At 34.6% G+C, this 20,507-nt stretch overlaps 1 protein-coding gene across 1 annotated transcript; it reads right to left on the bottom strand.

The window, feature by feature from the left end:
* Window positions 1–1,441: 1,441 nt before the first annotated feature.
* On the bottom strand, window positions 1,442–16,723 carry LOC100366986 (uncharacterized). The gene is made up of 13 exons (XM_085493079.1): window positions 16,573–16,723; window positions 15,137–15,213; window positions 13,313–13,433; window positions 12,639–12,732; window positions 9,452–9,589; window positions 8,560–8,669; window positions 7,597–7,692; window positions 6,716–6,799; window positions 6,115–6,241; window positions 4,348–4,453; window positions 3,404–3,586; window positions 1,901–1,975; window positions 1,442–1,661 (listed from the first exon to the last, which is right to left on the bottom strand). Exons 1-13 carry the CDS (start codon window positions 16,655–16,657, stop codon window positions 1,578–1,580), a joined length of 1,380 nt encoding a protein of 459 aa, XP_085349205.1. The 5' UTR covers window positions 16,658–16,723; the 3' UTR covers window positions 1,442–1,577.
* Between the last annotated feature and the right edge of the window lie 3,784 nt (window positions 16,724–20,507).

The raw sequence follows: 20,507 nt of genomic DNA, 5'->3' as shown, positions 1-20,507 counted from the left end.
ATTGTTATAAATGCGTTAAATATAAATGTCTCAGCATTAAAGGGCGGCGGTCGTCACGTCGCGCTCTGTTCGATATAGCGACGTACACAACACATGTAAATTTCATGAAATTCGAGACCACGCTGCGTGACCGTGACGACCACCGCCGTTTAAGTGATTAGTTCCAACCCCTTACCATAATAATAATACACCTACAAATTTCGAGATTGTGGATGGATATTACGTATGAAAAATTAACTATAAAATATGTCTTTAAGTCAGCCTCTTATATTAAGTTAATTTTATTAAATGGCCAAGTTAGGGAGCTTTGTTTGTCTCCATAGAATTCCCAAAATGAAATGCATGCAAGGTGAGGGCAAAGCAAAATATCTACTTTTCAATTAAAATATAATTTTTTACAAATTTGACGTTTTCAGAACGTTCTAGAAGTCATGTTTACGTATCTGCAAAGTGTGAATGCACTTTTCACAAACTTAATTTATCGAAACAGCAAATGAGTCCAATATTTATTTTTGATATTTTAAAACTTTAATATAATCACTCTACAATCACTTATTGTTACAGTTATATAAAAGTTTAAATGTATAAACTGGAAGACATTCTTGAAAACTCATTTGATCCATTTTGACACTCACAAGTGATAGGAATCAATAATCCTAGGGGGGGGGGGGAGGACATACAGGCATTTTCACCACCTGGCAACCATCACGGTGAAAACAAAGGCAACAAAATCTCGGTAAACGATACTTTGAAATAGTTGTTCAGACCCCTCTGAACAGTGTAACAAGATTACCCTGCGTGTGTAACATATATAAATGTGGTTGTTCAGCATTACATCAAAGTTGAGTTTGCGTTGTTTTTTCAAATTTAGCTATTTTCACTGGCTTTTCGTTTGGTGTTACACAGCATCGCGCACAGAGTCCATAGTAATACATAGTGCAGTTGCGCACTTGTTAGCAGCGGGGAAAGTCTTGTGACATAGCTCCGCTCCCGAGGATAGGATACTTTCTTCAATTCTTCAGCAATACATAGCGCCCTCTAGTGACATAAATGATAGTAAAGAGGCCAATTACAGCCATGACATTGTTTTGACCTTAATGAATGAATGGTTTGTGAGTGAGCTATATATTATATAACGAAATAATCATAGACTGTTTATGGCGCCCTCACAGTGACCTGTTGGAGAGGCGTTTCAGGTGAATTCAAAACAACTCTAGAGGGCGCTACTTAAAGGTGCGCCTGTCAGTAAATATCCATATGCTTTAATTCAGGGTTATGATGTAAAACTGAAACATCATATCCTATAGTGAAACATCCCTAAACTCAGGTCAGGTTTAAGGACAATGACAGTGAAAACATAAACTCATTCACATCAGGAATCACAAATTCTGCAGCATGATTGGTCAAACTTAGTCATGTGATATAGCAAATTACGCCCATATAGGATTCTTAATCCATTTCATTGGTTAAGAGCAGTTACAGGACATTATATAGTACATTTCTGCAAATAGGGAGCATCATCAATGTTATCAGTATTTTAAGGCATTAATTAATTATAAAAATCCACTGATAAACTACTAGATGTAGTTGTTCAGTATTGATTCATATTTTTCTTGTTGTCCGGATATCTTCTTTGGTTCTCCTTGCTCCATGGCGTATTTCTGTAACAAGAAAGGATATCAACTAATTAAAAGAGTTTTGATGGGTATTTTTGAGAAAAAATAGATACAATTAATTGACTTTTTGAGTGCAAAATTTTTGGTCCAACATTTTGCTCACATTTATGTTTTTTTCAAAATATTTTTTACAACAATTTTAGACTAAAATTTTTTTTTTTAAGTTGCTTGAAAGTCTTGATTTTGTGTTGCCATAGAATCAAGTATGATCTTATAATATTTACCTCCAATTCTTCAAAGGATGTCTTATTTTTTTCTATTTTAGCTCCAATATCGTTAGTGTAACTACTGTATCTCTCCTGTAAAAATAGACAAGTATAGAATCTTAGTTACTACAGAGTTGTGATGCAGTCAGTGTGTGCATGTATACATATTATAGACATTTGTATCTGTCTGTTGCTTGCAAAAACACTGTTTTTATGAATTTGAACCAAAACAAGTATCTGTAAATCCATTGTGGTGGAAGACTAATGACCTAGGTCAAATGAAGCCGACATCACTAAAACCTAACTGAAGTATTAGTGTATCCATAATGTCTTTTTTCATGTAACTCTATATTAAATCTGGGAGTCGTCACCTGCGCATGCATCAGATGGCCATAGCGTGTCATTGTTTACAAACAAGCATCTACTCATGAGCCTTTGCATTTTTGCGTGTGTTGTTAACGTCGCTTGGGACTCAATTCCTGCATAAGCACAGGTGACGACCCTCCCATTTTAAAGAGCCATTATCTGTCTAAAACTATATAAACAGAAACTCAATGTAATCCCAGGACAAAGCAATATCCCCCCAAAAAAATCCCCTCTCAAGAACCATAAACTTTCTGTTGCCATTGGAATTAGAAGAAATGTGATAACAATTTGACTCAAATCACAAAAACATGGTCGCCACTGGTTCTTGTGGAATCTTAGTACTAACCTTTGATATGGAGTATTATGTAAAGTATTAATTATTTATGAGCCGATTAAAAACAAATACAGGTGTTTACAAGAAATTGCATAATTTTTTTTGATTGATACATGTATTGATTGATTGATTTGATTTGGACTGATATCGTTTCCCAGCTCAGTCTCTGAAACCAGTTCTACGATGCTTTCTAGGAACAGTAGGTGGTGTCAAAAAGTGGGTTGTGTCATTTTGTTTTATTTTCCTTTAATTATGTATGCGCATAATACTAATGATATTTTGAAAGCCATGAAGAACTTAGTGAACTTAGGGCCATCCCTAAATTAATATTAAGACCGCTCCACACACAGTGCTCAAGACTGCATATTCAGCAAGAAAAAAATACTATTCACGAAATGTTTAAGTAAAAAATCAATTAGTTAGAAACAGCTTTTCTCTTTAAACTATCCCATGATGCACTGTATCATAATAGAGGTAATATTCTTTATGGACTATATACGGCTTTTGCAACCCGAGGGAGAGCGAAGGGAGGACTCAAGCTTGCGAGGGCAGCAAAAGCTGTATGACCGAGGGCAGCAAAAGCCGTATTCAGTCCATGAAGGTATTATCATATACCTTATACGTCTAATTACAATTTTTCCACAAAGTGACCTCAAACACAAGACGTGATTTAGAATGACATGTTTATTTTGATTGATGCATGCTGAGCGGGCTGGAACGGGCATTATAAGGGAAATTATTGCCCCTGATGTGAGGGCACACCTACCATAGTGTAACAAGATCGGGCAATATGAGGTATATGATAACAAGTAAACACTAACCTGAACTAGATTCGGCAAAACTCCATCTTTGATTATTTTAACTGCATTGCGTAGTCCTCTAGCGAAGCTATCCATAGCGCCAATATGTGCAATGAACATGTCTTGCAAATTGGTTGACTCGCGCCGTACCTTAGCGTCAAAGTTCAAACCACCTGGCTTCAGACCACCTTGATCCAGTACAGCCTGTTGAGATAAAAGCATGTTATGATTCAAGTAGCAGCCACATCTCATGCTTCACACTATATTTATGATTGGTAACGAGTCTGTATGTGTGATGAGATATTATTCTCTGATATGATCACTGTAAGATGATTTATTTTTACTTTTTTAGGGGCTGGTAGCTAAAACTTCAAATGATTCGATAAAATCTTCTATGCAAATTTTCTCTAAATGTATTACTATTTTTAAAATTTTGATTTTCCCAAAAAAACATTGCAACAATTACATTACTTAGCAGGTTTGTAGAAAAAGAATACAGGAGATTCATTGTTAGGTCAAGGGTCAATGTCTCTTTGTAAACAGGAAGTTTGAATTTTCATATGCATTGTATATGCAGCATGGGAACCATATAGAGCTGTCATGAGGCATCAGGAATTGAAAAATAAAAATCTATTATAAAGAGAATTCACTACTAAATTGGTGATTGGAAGCCAGTTAATATGCACCAATACAAGGGGAAAGTTCCAGCAAAAATTTGAATTTTTTTTTTTTTGACAGCAGTATCAAATTCCCCACTCAAACATTTGAACACGTGTCAAATACCCAGGAATGGGGTGAAGCTCTACTGTCAGTTTATTATTGGGAATGCCAAGACATTCAAAATCCCCACTGTGGGGATATAGCTTTGTAGTGGATTTCACTGTAGCCTGCACGTCCCCAAAACCCAAAACTCCTGTCTACCTTGGTGGAAAACATACATAACATACATTAGGAAATGTACACACCTTCATGACTAGGGTGGTGTTCTTGATATCCATTGGGAACTGATCAGTATCCCAGCCAAGATCAGGTGATCCAGTATTAGAATCCACCGATCCAAGCATTCCAAACCTAATGCAGATAAGAACTGAATCTGAATACACTTTTTCCAATGCCAAGGTTAAATTTTGTCACAATTAACAAAATAAACTTGACCGGTAGCTATAAAATCTTATGTCCATTTGGTGCAAAATTAACAAAGACAGCTGAGAAAGGATTCCCATGTGCCAAGAGTATTTGAAGCACATGAAGCAGAAATAGGGAATACATTATTAAATTATTTAATTATTTATATATACAAGATTTGTATATAATATGAATTAATCAGATGTTTTTTAACAAGTCAAAATTATCACTATTCACCAAAAATGACAAAAATATTCATCAAAATTAGAGAATTGAAGATATCATCACCACGTAAACAAATCTGAGAGAGGTCTCCCCATGTTGCATATACATCAAAGCAACCAGACTTGCAGAAGAAGGAAAAGTAAAAAGTTAACACGGACGCCAGACAATCACTTATTTGATAAGCTTCGCTCCACAAAGTCGACAGCAGAGCTAAACAATTCTAGTTTGTTGTAGATGCCTTCACTAGCACTGGTTGCATCTCTCTGCCCCCACCAGTGCTTGAAAAAATTACAGTTATTCATATTAAAGACACATTACCATGCGATATGTTAGTCATATTTTGTCTGTTTTCAACTCTAAAATAATCCCCTGAGGAATACCCCAGAGCTCATGAGTGGTTATTGACTAATTTATGCAAATTAGATAATCATTATTCACAATTTCAATCCAAATCATTGCAGGTCTGCACACTGTCTTCTGGCACTTCTCAAGATATCAAACAAGTGAAATACATGTAGTTCTGCTGTCCTGCAAGAATATTGTGGTAGACAAGTAAAGCAATGCACACCCACAAACAAATAGTTTGGTTTTAGCTGTCACTTTAACTTCATCAACCAAATTGTTCACAAAAATAATTGGGAGTGTACAAGAAGAATTCAAAAATAGCATTTACCAAAAATAATAGCCCAAAATAGAGAATTGAAGATACCATCATGAAATGAACATATCTGACAGACAACACTCAAGTAACCTACATGACAAGTATCAAGAAGTCGAAAAAAACATTTGTTTTTACTAAAAATTCCAAAAATATTCACCAAATATAGAGAATTGTAGGTACCATCACAACATGGACAAATCTGACAGAGGTCAACATGCCAAGTATCAATGCAATTCAGCTGGTTGTTTTCAAGAAGAATTCAAAATAACATTTTTTAACAAAAATATTCACCATTGAGAATTTAAGATTTTCTGACAAAGCTAAGCACCAAAGCAATTGTCCTGGTAGTTTTTGAAAAGAAAACCGACAGAAAAAAGTTGTAAAAATTAATGAAAAGAAGTCAAACATGAAATTGTTAACAAACAACGCCGGACAATCACCTATATAAACAGCTCCGCTCTGTCTTCTACGATGACAGCAGAGATAAAAAAAAATGGTAATTATCATGCAAATTAGGTAATTATTATGCACATAATTTTACCCCCAACTAATCAGGTCTTGCCCCAAAACATTGTACCATTTTCCTTGATTTGTGATAATTAGCATTTGATACAGTTACATATTTATCAAATTATAGAAAAATTCATAATTATAAAAACTATTTATTAATTTAAAATTAAATGAAATGTCACCGTCACTACCTCAACCCAACTTGACTTACGCTGATGCCATCACAATATCATGTTCATATCCGTGTCCTGCCAGTGTGGTATGGTTTGGTTCAATGTTCAGTTTGTACTGATTGTCTAGATTGTAATGTTTGAGGAAAGCAATAACCGTCATAGCATCTGAAAATAGAAATATTAATTATTTTTCTTCAGTAATTCTTTTTGCTAAAAGGGTAAAATATCAAAAATACAAATTCATTAATTCTTACAAACTTACAAACAAAAAACTGGTAATGATATTATTTCTCGACTTTGAACAAGCTCAAATATTTAGCACTCTAATTAATCCAGTTCAGAAAAATTATCTTAATCACTAGACATTCTCCCTGAAATTATTCAACACTCTTTTCTTATAATCTTAATTATTTCTGGAAATGAACCCTAATTTTGGAGCCAACAGAAAAAATTTGAGTCAATTGTCATTTTTTACTCAAAAAATTTGGCTATTTTTGTCCAAAGCTTCTGAAGGAGAGTGCAAACTATAAACGTGACTATTTTGTGATCATGAATTTGTGATGTAAAGAGGAAACTAGTGGTGAAAAGGTTAAAGCATGAATAGACTCCTGTGATTGGATAATACTTGTTATCACTTACCGTAGTCATACTGATGTTTTGTTGGCTCTTTAGGTTTGGGTTCAATCAGCAAAACTCCTTTGAAACCAATCTTTTCTTTATAATCTGGAAAAATAAATATTGATTTATTAAATCATAATATTTTTATGAATTAGATGTTTTAATTTAATTTAATAAGAACATAATAGACCAATATTTACAGGTCGTCAGCAAAATTCTTATGAAATATTATGAACAAGCAGCCTGATATAGCTCTGCTGTATAGTTGAAAACAGCAATTTTTTATAAAAACAACAAAAACATTCACTAAAACTAAAAAATTATCATCTTATTACTTGTTATCATGAAATGAACAAATCTGTCAGTGGTCCACCTAACATGTCTACATATACCGGTAAGTATCAAAACAATTGGACTAGCCATATCATAGAAGAGGTCAAAATATCATCATGAAATGAACAAATCTGACTGAGGTCCACTTGAGGTGTCTTAATATAAAATATCAAACAAATCTGGCTAGCTGTTTCAAGAATTATAAAATTTTACAAAAAATTACATAAATACTCATCAAAATTAGATATTTGAAGATATCATCACATGGTTTTCAAAAAGTGGAAAATATCGCATTTTACCAAAAACGACAGAAATATTCATCAAAATTAGATATTTAAAGATATATGATTTTCAAGAAGTTAAAAATGTAAAGTTGACAATGATAGGCAGCAATGGCGGAGCTAAAAAGTTATGTGTGTTTATTACGAATCTTAAACAAACAAAACCCATTTAATCATTCTCTTGACAGCTAGATCTAAGAATCCATTTTTTTTTCAAAATATACAAACTAAAACAAACTAACTACAGTTGTCTAACTTCAAAGATTAGACCTGCATAAATAAACTTACCAGCGGCCATTTTGAAAAACTTAGCCATATGGTTCATTTCTGTTAATACGTCTGTGTTCAGTAATGTGTGGTATCCTTCACGTCCACCCCAGAACACTGAGAATATAAACAGGATATTTTAAAAAGTTTTATTTTATTTTAGTTTATTTGAAATGAAATGAAATTTATTCCTCTCATTCACAGACAATTATTCTGCCAATTGATTTGCGCGAGGAATGAAATGTGATTCAGTATTGTGCTAAATGAACAGACTGCTCTGAGAAACAAACTCGTCTTTATGATGCAAGGTGAACACACCATAACTATGTACTGTACAACTATACCCATTGAAAGAACACTTAACTGAATACAAAATGTACAAGTTTTAATTGCAGATCTCCTAGTTTGAGCAATATGTGCAGATTAGACAATATTTGCTATCATCCATAGTCATATGTGATTGAAACAATCAAGATAACGTTCAGAATGTCACCAGCACAAAAAATGTTTTCATAAATAAATGCACCTTTGTAGTATTTAACAAAGTTATTGATATAAAACAGATAGAAATACTCAGAACTATTTAGATATTATGACTATTATGACTGTAATTAGCAGGGATATTTTATACAAGGAACAGGGGCGCAGCGCCTTCATGCCATGGCCAAGCGCCCCCTTACCCTGGGGAGCAGATCCTCGGGCAACCATAAAACTATGATTGACCAGGGATCACATGTGGCCACAGTCTTCAATTGTGACCTGTCTGATAGTAATTTTGGCCTTAAAGAAGCCATAGAATGCTCCATTTTAACTTAGAATTATCAAAAAAAGGAGAATTCTATCACCCCCACTTGGTGGCGCCGCTGAATTGCAGTGCTCCCTCTTGCATTTTTTTTTCTAGAAAAACCACTGATTGGAGTAATCCAACTTAAAGCTAGTTTTGTGAAAAGTGACAATATCAAGAATTATCTATTTATATATTACCAAAGTTTTCAGCTCCTAGTTTCTTAGCAATTTCCAGTCCTTTCTTCACCTGTGCAGCAGCATATGCAAACACATGGACGTCAGGATTGCTGGCTGCACCATTCATGTACCTATAGACAATAGCAAGAGTCATCATTTTGATCATCTTTAATCTTCTTTCATTGTCACCATATTCCACTTATTTTATGATTCTTTCACCCCAAATTGATAGTAATTTTGATATTAGTGGTGCATGCACACCAATTTAAAAAGAATGCATGTCTACACAATACTCCAAAGCCTGCAAAACTTCAACAATAAATGCCTAGTATAGACTGTCACTGGTTTTCAATTCCAATTATTTTTTACCAATCATGGAAAAAATGAAAGTAAGTCAATGCCTTTACAGTATTTATACGTTATTAACTGTTGGAGGCTTCTTCAGCAACAGGCAAATTACTCCAACTCATTGGTGATATTTAAGCTTAGTATGTAGTATCATGAAAGGATTAACACAGCATGCTTACAAGTGATGGCATAGAGCAATCTACTAATTAATCTGACTGAATGCAGTCATTAACCTATTCACCACTACACATTCTCTCTCCAAAATTCTTCTGCACTTTTTTTTTATATTGTTCAATATTTCTGGAAATGAACCCTAATTTTGGAGCCAATTAACAGACAAAATTTGCATCAATTTTTATTCAAAAAAATTGATTATTTTTCTTCCAATCTTCTGAAGGAAATTGCAGACTATAAACGGTACTATTTTGTGAATTTGTGATGAAACTAGGGAACTGGTTGTGAAAAGTTTAACCAATAATCTAACCACTGTACATGTTTACTTTCGAGGTTTTGGATATGTTGGAAAGTACACAGATTAACGAAGTTTCACATTTTTTTTCCTCACCTTGGATTTGAAAACAAATTGCATGTATTCCATAGCAGCTTTACACCAGTCTTCTGCATTAACTCTGAAGCCAAGTCTGTTAGTATGTCAAGATTCTTATTCGTTTCCTCCAAAGTTTTACCCTCAGGTGCGATATCCCTTATGATACAGTAAAAACAAACAATATAATGCTTGAGGGCAGAGATCATTCTACAGTGAATGTTCATAATAGTTTGAAGTTTGTTTATTTTATGAGCATATTGTGTACGTCAATATTGTTCCTGTATCAAACATAAAACAATTATTTTTTTCTTGGATATGATTTATTTTAAGCCAAGAAAAAAATCTTCATAATTATCGTTATTGTGCATGGAAATTAAAACATGTACATTAAAAATTCTTTTGAAAGATGTTTTGCCAACATTTAGAAACAGTAATAAAAACAAGCAGTCCCTCGGCTGAGATAGCTTCGCTGTTAGCAATGCACATTTCAATTAAAGAACAGAAGATATCATTAGAAAATGAACAAATCTGAGAGAGGTCTACATTGTACCTAAGGTACCTATATGTATAGTATCAAAGCAATCAGACTTGCTGTTTCCAACAAGAAGTCAAAAATATTACTTTTTTACTAAAAACGATAAAAATATACACCAAAATTATAAAATTGAAGATATCATAACATCAAAGAAAGCTTAGAAAGAACTCCTGTGTGCTGAGAGTATTGGAGACACATTAAAAATTAATTCAAAATTACTTGAACTTGAGATGTTGATGGAAACGCAGAAAACTAATTATGCAAATAAGGTAACTAATATGAACAGATTTAAGTGTAAAACTAATAAGGTCTGCACAATGTACCAAGTTTCATTGAAATGTGATTAGAACCAAAAAAATATTAATTATTATGCTAATTAGAGAATTAATATGAACAGATTTTAACCCAAAATTAATAAGGCTGTCTATTGTCCTAGAGCATTTATGTACCAAGTTTTATTCAAATGTGATGAACAATACTTGAGATATCAGTATTAATTAAATATGTTAATTAGGTGATTAAGAAGCATAAATATTTATCAAAAACTAATATGGTGTATAGTCCTAGGTTCATTGAAATGTGATGATGAGTGCTCTTAAAAGTGTCATTAAAATCCAATGAGTGGTTCTTTAGACATCAGTGCAACAGCCATGGAACAGCAAAAAGTAATTATGCAAATTAGGTAATTAATAGGCACAATTATTTATCCCAAAATTAATCAGGTCTCTGCATAGTCCTAAAATCTATGTCGCAAATCTCATTGAAATGTGATGATTAGTATTTGAGATATCAGGTGAAAAGCTGAAAATTAACTAATTATGCTAATAAGGTGATTAATATGCACAAATATTTACCCCAAAACTAATTAGGTCTCTGCACAGTCCTCAAGTAACTATGTACCATTTCATTGAAATGTGATCATTACTACTCGAAATATCAAAAGCTGAAAATTAATTAATTATGCAAATTAGGTAATTAATATGTACTGATATTACCCTAAAAACTATCAGGTCTGTGCAGTGTCATATGACATCTATGTACCAAGTTTTATTGAAATGTTATGATTAGTACTTGAGATATCAGTGGAAAAGCCGAAAATTGATTAATCATTATGTAAATTAGGTAATTAATAATATTAACAGATTTTTACCCAAAACTAATCAAATCTGCGCATTAGTTCAGAGCATCCATGTGCCAAGTTTCATTGAAATCCAATGATTGGTTCTTGAAAAATCAGTGGAACAGTCATAGAACAGCTTGAAATCAGTTAATTGTCATTCAAATTAGGTAATTAATATTCATAGATTTTTACCCAAAACTTATCAAATCTGCGTGTTGATTTAGAGCATCCATGTGCCAAGTTTCATCAAAATCCAAAGAGTGGTTCTTGAAATATCAGTGGAACAGTCATGGAACAGCTTGAAATCAGTTAATTGTCATTCAAATTAGGTAATTAATATTCATAGATTTTTACCCAAAACTTATCAAATCTGCGTGTTGATTTAGAGCATCCATGTGCCAAGTTTCATCAAAATCCAATGAGTGGTTCTTGAGATATCAGTGGAACAGTCTTGGAACAGCTAAAAATCAGCTAATTATCATGCAAATTAGGTAATTAATATTCACAGATTTTTACCAAAACCTAATCAACTCTGCGCATTATCCCAGAGCATCTATGTACCAAGTTTCACCAAAATCTGATTAGTGGTTCTTGAGATAACGGTGGAACAAAAAAAGTGACATACATACATTTTGTACATACATACAGACATACATACATACATACATACATACATACATACATACATACATACATACAGACAGGGTAACTGCAAAGACTCCTATTTGTGCTTCGCACACGGAAGTAAAAAATGAATGAATCTGAGAGCAGTCTACATGTACTTACGTGTATAACATGAAAGCATTCAAACTTGCGATTTTTTAACAAGAAGTCGAAAATATCATCTTTTAACAAAAATGACAAAAATTTTCATCAAAATTAGAGATTAGAAGATATCATCATGAATTGAACAAATCTGAGAGAGGTGTACCCGAGGTACATATACACCATGTATCAAAACAAACAGACTTGAAGATTTGAAGAAGAAGTTGAAAAAGTAAAAAGTTTACACGGACGGACACCGATGACAGACAATCACTCATATTATAAGCTCCGCTCGACAGCGATGCTAAAAATTCAGTTTTTCTAAATAATAAAAATAAAACCATAAATTTAGTGACAACTTTAAAATAAAAACCTGTATGCATGCAACGATTTTGAAAAACAAATTAACCAGACAATTTCTTTATTGTTTTCATTAAGTAATATCTGTAATATTATGTAGCCTAGAATCTATACAGTGTTCCACTTAATCTCACTTCACTAATGCCTAGGTATGTGAATTTTGAAACAAGTAGTGATTAAGACGGACAATCACTCATATGATAAGCTCCGCTCGACAAAGCCGACAGCGGAGCTAAAAAAGCTCTTGTTAAAATATGTTGTCATTTGTCCTTCTCAGACATTATTGAATTTCAAATCAATTTTTGTTTAAAATAAATTTGCTGTGCAACAGTTTTAATCACAGTCCACTGCCCATTCACTCTGGGCCACAGTGTGATAAAACAAAAATTCATATCCCATATGGAAATACAAAAACTTTTATCTACCTGTCATGAAAAGTCCAATACTTCACACCAAGTTTAGTAAAAAATTCAAATGCAGCTCGCAGACGTCTTTTAGAATTCTCAATACTGTCACTCCCTGAAAAGACAAATATAATAATATTAACATGGCCAAAGACAAAAACAACAAGGTTTACTAAGGGTATATAACTTTAATAAATCCATATTCAGTGATATGCAATTAAATTGAATGTATTTTGTAATAATTTTAACGTGGCCAAAGATAAAAACAAGGTTCAATAAGGGTATACTGTGGAATACTTTATTTTCGCTTGTAATTAATTTTCGCTATTTGCACTGAAGTAATGATTCAGTGAAAATAAAATCCAGCGAATATACCTTTTTTCCTACTATCAACTCATCAAAAATCAGTGAAAATAAATTCCATACAAAACATCCAAAAAGTCTATTCAGCGAAAATTAATTCCAACTAAAATAAAGTATTTCATAGTGAAACTTTAATAAATTTATACACAGTGATATGCAAATTAATTGAATGTATTTTTAACCAATAGCATCAGAGAAAACATTGGAAAGGTTGAAAAGGCTTGATAGCTAGACTATTACCTTAGTGTACAATGCATTTAATACATGCTTTTTGAATATACAAGAAAATAACAGCTCACAGAATGTTTATAAGTGTCAGTTTATACACTTACCGTCTTCCCATGGTCTTTCAATTGTTGGGAACCCAAAAGGATCGGCACCAGTTCCTCGGAATGTATGCCAGTAACATACGGAAAACCTCAACCAATCTGCCATTGACTTCCCATGGATCACCTTGAAAGGAAGAACGTGATTGGTGGGTGTGTCATACAGATGGTACACGGATTGATCTATATAATTCTTGCGCATAGAAAATTGTCGTTCACTGCACTGGTGCTGCCTCGGTCGCTGTTTTTTTTTTCGGGGTTGCTTTCAAAGTTTTGAATGAACTTTAGTCATCCGAAATAGACAGCGAACGTGCCCGAATGGATATTAAGATACTTTGTTTTGATGTTTAGGGTATTTTTTATAGCAAGCAAAAATGTACAGCAAATAAATTGCGTTTAAGAATTTCGCAATTCATATCAAAAACGTTAATCTTGATTAATTGAGTGATTCACACTGCTGAAACATGGTTACTAAAAAGAGTATCCGTAGCTGAAAATAACATTTACTGTGTATTTTTCGCAGTTTTTTTCAGCAAACAATGTATGTATGCTATTGAGTAATGTGAAACTTGTTATAATAGATAAAATAAAATATTGCATACTAAAAGTGTTGTTATTTTGTTGGAGGTTGTCCACGGTGGATGTCTGTTTGATGTGATAAAATAAATAACACATGAATATTCGGGCAATGTCACGATTTGTTGTTTGCCCTCGGGCTGTTGGTCATGATTATAATATTGATGATGCTAGAGCCGAAGGCGAGGGTATCATCAATATTATGGTCATGAACAACAGCACCATCCCTTGAGCAGACAACAAATCGTGATATTACCCTCACAAGCATGTGTTATTATTTAACTGATATCCACAGACAGTAATATACAATGCAAATTGATTCAGTTTGATTGATTACCATGCATGTGGATTGTGCTATTAAACCAATACTACATGTATCACGGAATGCAAAGGATGATGGGAAGGTTCAATTGTGCAAGGTAAATTAAGGTGGAGAAGCCTAGTCATAATTCTTGAGAAAGTTGGTCATAAATTGCAAAGGGTGATGGGAGGTTCAATTGTGCAAGGTAAATTAAGGTGGAGAAGCCTAGTCATAATTGCATTGGCAGTGTTCATTGAATTATTATCAAAAATCATGAAGCTCTTGTCCAATGGTACCATGAAATAACATTCTGTGTGTTACAGTGACTTATTTGGAGAAACTTGCCCTATTATTTTAAAAAATAATTTTTTCAAGAATTCCATAGAGCAATTCCATGTTTTGACATGTTTTAAAATCCAGATTTTTGAAATAATTAAGTACCCTAATCATTAACAATATATGATTTTTCAGCATATGTCTCCAGGCTACAAATTGGGATATAGCATAGAAACCTATGGTAAAAACATTATAATACTGTCAAATAGACTATCAACTAAGACACAACCATAATTTTTCTCAAAAACTAAGTTAGTGGCCCCCAACTTTTCAATATCTTTATAATGCCTGGAAGTACAATTTATTTGAAAATGAATACATCTCAGTATTTGCATTCATGAGTAGTCTTCTACTTTAATGCTCTATATAAAAAAATCATCTAATACACACTTAGCCATAATACATGTAATACACAATGGCACCAAACCAAAAAAAATGTACCTGAGTCAACACTGACCAGTCTTTTCACAGAGTCGAATGTATATGGTATATTACAAATATTTACATTTAGAGATTTTGTGACCGTCCAGAATTTCACGTGACTTGTAATAGTATATTGCATATCATACCAATGTATACCATTATCATATAAATGTATAAATAGTACTAGTGCTCACCTCTTTGGCAGCATAGTGCTTGAAACACATGACATCTTCGGGACCAGCATTCGGCTTGTATTCAATCTTACCAATGCCTATAAAAAAATGAAATAATTATTGGGACGAAGGGAATGCTGTTCACAATTGGTTAATTATCAATTGATCAAACAAATAATCAAGTATTTGAATCAATCAATCAATCAATCATTGAACTATGACGTGGGACCAATGTTGTTCACATGCAGTGACAACTGTGTTCAGTTTTGTGAATATTCTTTTCTTAGAATAGATCACCAAATAACTCCAAAACATTATGTGTTGTCAATGGAAAAGACCTATCAAAAAAATAGCAATGCTGTAACTTCAACTGGGTATCAGCGATTATTATAACTGATGAAATAAAACATATAATGATTCATAACTCTACAGAATCTATATCATCTTATGTTTTTTATACATAAATAAGATATTTTTATATGATAAATTATTCTGAACAATAAAACTAAACTACTGTAAAATACTTTATTTTCGCTTAGAATAAATTTTTGCTATTTTCGCTGAAGGAGTGATTCAGTGAAAATAAAATCCAGCGAATATACCTTTTTTCCTATATTTTACATTCAACATACCAAAAATCAGCGAAAATAAATTTCATACAAAACACCCAAAAAGTATTTTCAGCGAAAATTAATTCCAGCGAAAATAAATTATTTCACAGTATTTGTTTTGAGCATTTGTTTTCTTTCTTGCTTGAATTGCTGATTGTTTTCAGATAGTTTTGATTAATGCATATTTAATCCATATATCAAATAATATAAAATGATAAATTGGCAAACACAAATATGTATGTTTCGATTACTGATTTATTGTATCATAGGCCTGAGGCCATTGTACTGAATAAATTCATATATCATTAATTGATATGTGTTTATTTGCCAACTTGGTAGAACTAACCAAATTCATTTGAGTTTGTACTGACTTTGGGCCCTAGCTTTAGAATAGCAGTTTGCTTATAAGATACGGTTCCAGCAGTGTACAGAATGGGGGGGGGGCAATTTGTTTAAAATATATAAAACGCTAATATTTAATGACTATACCCGAAAATAAAAACGACAATCGTTGTTTCTTCATCCATCTTAATTTTGTGTGCACTTGTTCAAGTTCACACGGGGTTGACAAAATATAACACCACGCCCCTTTTATGTTGCCTTTCGGCGCCTTGGGACAAACAAACGTGAACTGCAAGCCTATGTTCGATGTAAAGAAAAACAGTTGGACGATTGAAAGTATGAGTACTACAGTAGTCATCTCAGTATTGCAAAAATAATCGAAACGGTCTGCAGTCGGAAACACGGGCCCTTAAAACAGAAGTTTAGGGCGAATCGATCCTGACCTAACTAACCAGCCCTGAGAACTCCCGTTGCAACAAAGTACGTGCCTCAGTCCTTACCCACCTGAAAAGAATTCGTTAGCATTTGCGCTTTCACCAGAACTCTCTTCAGACTTCCTCAATCTCTTGGTTCTCGGCGAATGTGACATTGTACGACTGTTACAGACACGCTGACTTAAACAAACAACGCTGTTCTTCGATCAGAGGCACAGCTGATGACTTTTGACATTTGTAATCATCGTCGTTAGAGGGCGATATATTAAACAAGAAGCGATAACCAGGGGGGATTGGCACGAGAGGGCGCCATCCGATCTGAATGGAACGTTTCGACGTCAGTCGTCCGTAGCCCATCGTCCCGCCCCACTCCCTATATTTAGGGGGGGGGGCTATGCTTGTTCCCTCATTTTTTTGACCCCCCCCCCTATCTAGGGAAAAGAAGAAAATTTAACCCCCCCCTTTCACGGGCTTTTCCGATGAATTTCACCAACTATCTAGGGAACTTTTCAGTCTAGAACTCCTTTTAAACCCCCCTTTTTTGTATATCTCGGGAAGTGTTTTGAAATACACCCCCTATTTTGAGAATCTCGGGAAAACAAGCAAAAAATACCCCCTTTTCTACGATTTTCTCGGGAAAATGTTCCCGAGACAGATCGTCAAAAAGTACCCCCATCGTCAAAGCAACAACGTCCCGTTTACAAACAAATGAAATAATTTCAGCAATTTCTTTACAGAAAAATCCTCAACAAAACTTAGAAACATTTCATAGACAAATACAGGCTCCAAAATTATGTCTATTGCAAAACAATTCAACCGACAACCAGTTTGACGCCACAATTTCTTGCTAGAGCCCGACTTCAACGCGTGATTTTATTGCGTTCAAAACTGTTCCATTTCAAACTGCGCATGCACACACACTGTGGTTTCTCGAAATGCATACTAATTAGGTAACTTGTTACTGATAAAAGTCACCGAAAACATTTTGAGCAATTTTGAGCAATAGTACTAGAGTGAAATTTAAACGTGCCTCTGCATTCTCCATGAATATCGCAACTTGCTATGATTATGGTAAAGAGAAAACCTGTGCTTACTTTCAACAGTTAGGTGGAGTCCGATCAAAAACGTGTCTCAAAAATACTTTTACATCATTTTTTCGATTATTTTTTCAGCTCGTAACGATAGAATCAGGCAATTTAGAACTAACATGTATGCTATCGGAAAGCATTTTGGCACAATTTTGCTGAAAAGACGAGTTTTTCATTGCTCATGAATATTAATTTATGCAAATTAGACGATTATTTCAACCAATCGTGTCATGCAACTCCCCCCCCCCTGGGGGGGGGGGCATTGACTCTGCAGGTCGGCGTTCTTCTACACTGATCTCAGGGGGGATTGGCACGAGAGGGCGCCATCCGATCTGAATGGAACGTTTCGACGTCAGTCACCCGTAGCCCATCGTCAAAGCAACAACGTCCCGTTTACGAACAGATGAAATAATTTCAGCAATTTCTTTACAGAATAATCCGCAAGAAAACTTAGAAACATTTCATAGACAAATACAGGCCCCAAAATTATGTCTATTGCAAAACAATTCAACCGACAACCAGTTTGACGCCACAATTTATTGCTGGAGCCCGAGTTCTACGCGCGATGTTATTGCGTTCAAATCTGTTCCATTTCAAACTCGTTGTGTCGTCACCGGAAGCGCTGTCCCAGCACAAACCTCGAACTCCGCACAGTTCGATACGCGTTACTTATCATCACTGCACAAAGCAGCTTTGCATAGAACGTAATAGTAGTTTATAAATAAATAAACGCTGCTCGGACTGATAAGTATGATATATTGAAGATAATATTGGTAATCGTAGTCCTAAATAACTATTAAAAATAGCTAGACGTTTCGAGCAATGGCTCTTTATCGATAGCATAGAAGCAAGTGAGCAAGTGAGAAAAGATAAAGAGCCATTGCTCGAAACGTCTAGCTATTTTTAATAGTTATTTAAGACTACGATTACCAATATTATCTTCAATATATCAGCTTTGCATAGAACTCATTTGCATGTTCGAATATGTACAATAAATGACTAACTTTATAAATTTACAAAAACCTTTGTGTTCTGTGGCAGTTAGACGCAGAAAATCGAACCCGTTCAAGCCAGAAATAGTATTGAAATATTCACCAGAATACAAGATGAACGGAAATGTTAGGAAACCCCCTTCAGTGAAATTAGTCTTTAATGTTTCTTTCCCAACTATATTCGTTAACAGAACGTTTCTTTCCTCCAAGTTTTAGTGTATCACGTCATTCACGTGCGCCATTTCACTACTATAACATTACCTTGAAAAACATAGTCCGCGATAAAATGGTTCGTATTTACGTTTTTACTGAAGTCTGACATTAATAAATAGTTCGGATGTCACATACGTTTTTTTCCACTTTTTGTAGTTCGGTTTCATATGAAACAACCGCGGAAAAATGGCCGTGCGTAGTGAGGTGATTGACCAATCTCCTTCCCAGAGGCCTTTGCGCTTTACGCAATAGTGCCTCTGCCACAGCAGCCTTCAATTTTGTGGTCAATCACCTCACGACGCACAGCCATTTTCTTGTACCTGTTACCTGGGACAGCGCTTCCGGTGACGACACAACGTCCGGGGGCGGACATCCGGGTATTTTCTACCGCCTGGCAACTCTCGCGTTGAAAACAAAGACCAGAAACTCGCAGAAAACGGTACTTTGCGATGGTTGATGAGTGTCCCCTGAACAGTGTAACAAGATTAGCCCTACGTGTGTAACATATATGAATTTGGTTGTTCAGGATTACTTCAAAGTTGAGTTTGTGTTGTTTTTTCGAGTTTTCACCGGCTCCACCGGCGTTCCACAGCAGTGCGCACAAAGCCCATAGAAATACGTGGTACAGTGGTGCGCGTCTTAGCAACGTAGAACGTCGGTGACGTAGCTCCGCCCCCGAGGATAACGGCAAATACATTGTGTCAACACAGGTGGCGCTATTCAGCACAGATGGTGGTTTGCGGCGATCTGCGTGTCAATGCGGCAAATACCGTTAGGTTTAGCGAATTTACGAACCGTTACGAAAGAGTTTGCTCGTTCGAAAGCCGTTTTTGTAAAAGCGACAGCCTTGATCGATACACTGTTCATTTACACAATCTTTCCTGGCACCATACGCACTCACACTGTTAGCGGCGGAGTGAAACGCGCCCATGTCATGCCATTAACCGATTACTGACGTCTATGTATTTCATGTCTTTGACATGAAAGCTATAAAATATATAAAATACAATACCTTGCTATCGTTTGAACATTTCCAATATTTAATTGGCCTAGCGGTTTTTGTTTTCATTCCATTGGAGACGAGTCGCTCTTCATTCCATTACAGGACGGTATGACCCAAACCACCTTCTTACGTCGCTCTATTCACTTGAATTGATATGGGAGCTATTAAATATAATTAATACAATATATTCAAACAGTTTTGAACATTTCAATTATTTAATTGGCCAAGCGATCGTGTCATTCCATTACAGACGAGTCGCTCTTCATTCCATTACAGGGTGGAATGACCCAAACCACCCTCTGACGTCGCTCTATTTACTTGAATTGATATGGGAGCTATTAAATATATTTAATACAATATATTCAAACAGTTTTGAACACTTCAATTATTTAATTGGCCAAGCGATATTGTCATTCCATTACAGACGAGTCGCTCTTCATTCCATTACAGGACGGTATGACCCAAACCAACCTCTAACCTCGCTCTATTTACTTGAATTGATATGGGAGCTATTGAATATATTTAATACAATATATTCAAACAGTTTAGAACATTTCAATTATTCAGTTGCTGATTCAGTTGCTATTCAGTTGCTAACTGAATGAATGATGTCTGAACATCATATACAAAAAACTATTTCCTGATTATAGCGACGTTATATCCATCTCATCAGACGTTGAATTACGTCACCTTCGGTGGTCGTCTAATT

This window comes from Saccoglossus kowalevskii, chromosome 18 (assembly GCF_978046115.1).
Source record: "Saccoglossus kowalevskii chromosome 18, keSacKowa6.1, whole genome shotgun sequence".
NCBI classification, from domain to species: Eukaryota; Metazoa; Hemichordata; class Enteropneusta; family Harrimaniidae; genus Saccoglossus; species Saccoglossus kowalevskii.
Note: the sequence above shows the minus strand (reverse complement) of the source record. Positions and strands in the feature narration are given on the sequence as shown.

Bases quoted from the DNA above. Each gene is read 5' to 3' on its own strand.
- LOC100366986 (XM_085493079.1), bottom strand. From the start codon at position 16,657: ATGTCACATTCGCCGAGAACCAAGAGATTGAGGAAGTCTGAAGAGAGT. The intron at 15,214-16,572 runs GTGGGTAAGGAC...ATTTTTTTATAG, and splicing joins TGCTAACGAATTCTTTTCAG to GCATTGGTAAGATTGAATAC. The intron at 4,454-6,114 runs GTAAGTCAAGTT...TATCTGCATTAG, and splicing joins GATATTGTGATGGCATCAGC to GTTTGGAATGCTTGGATCGG.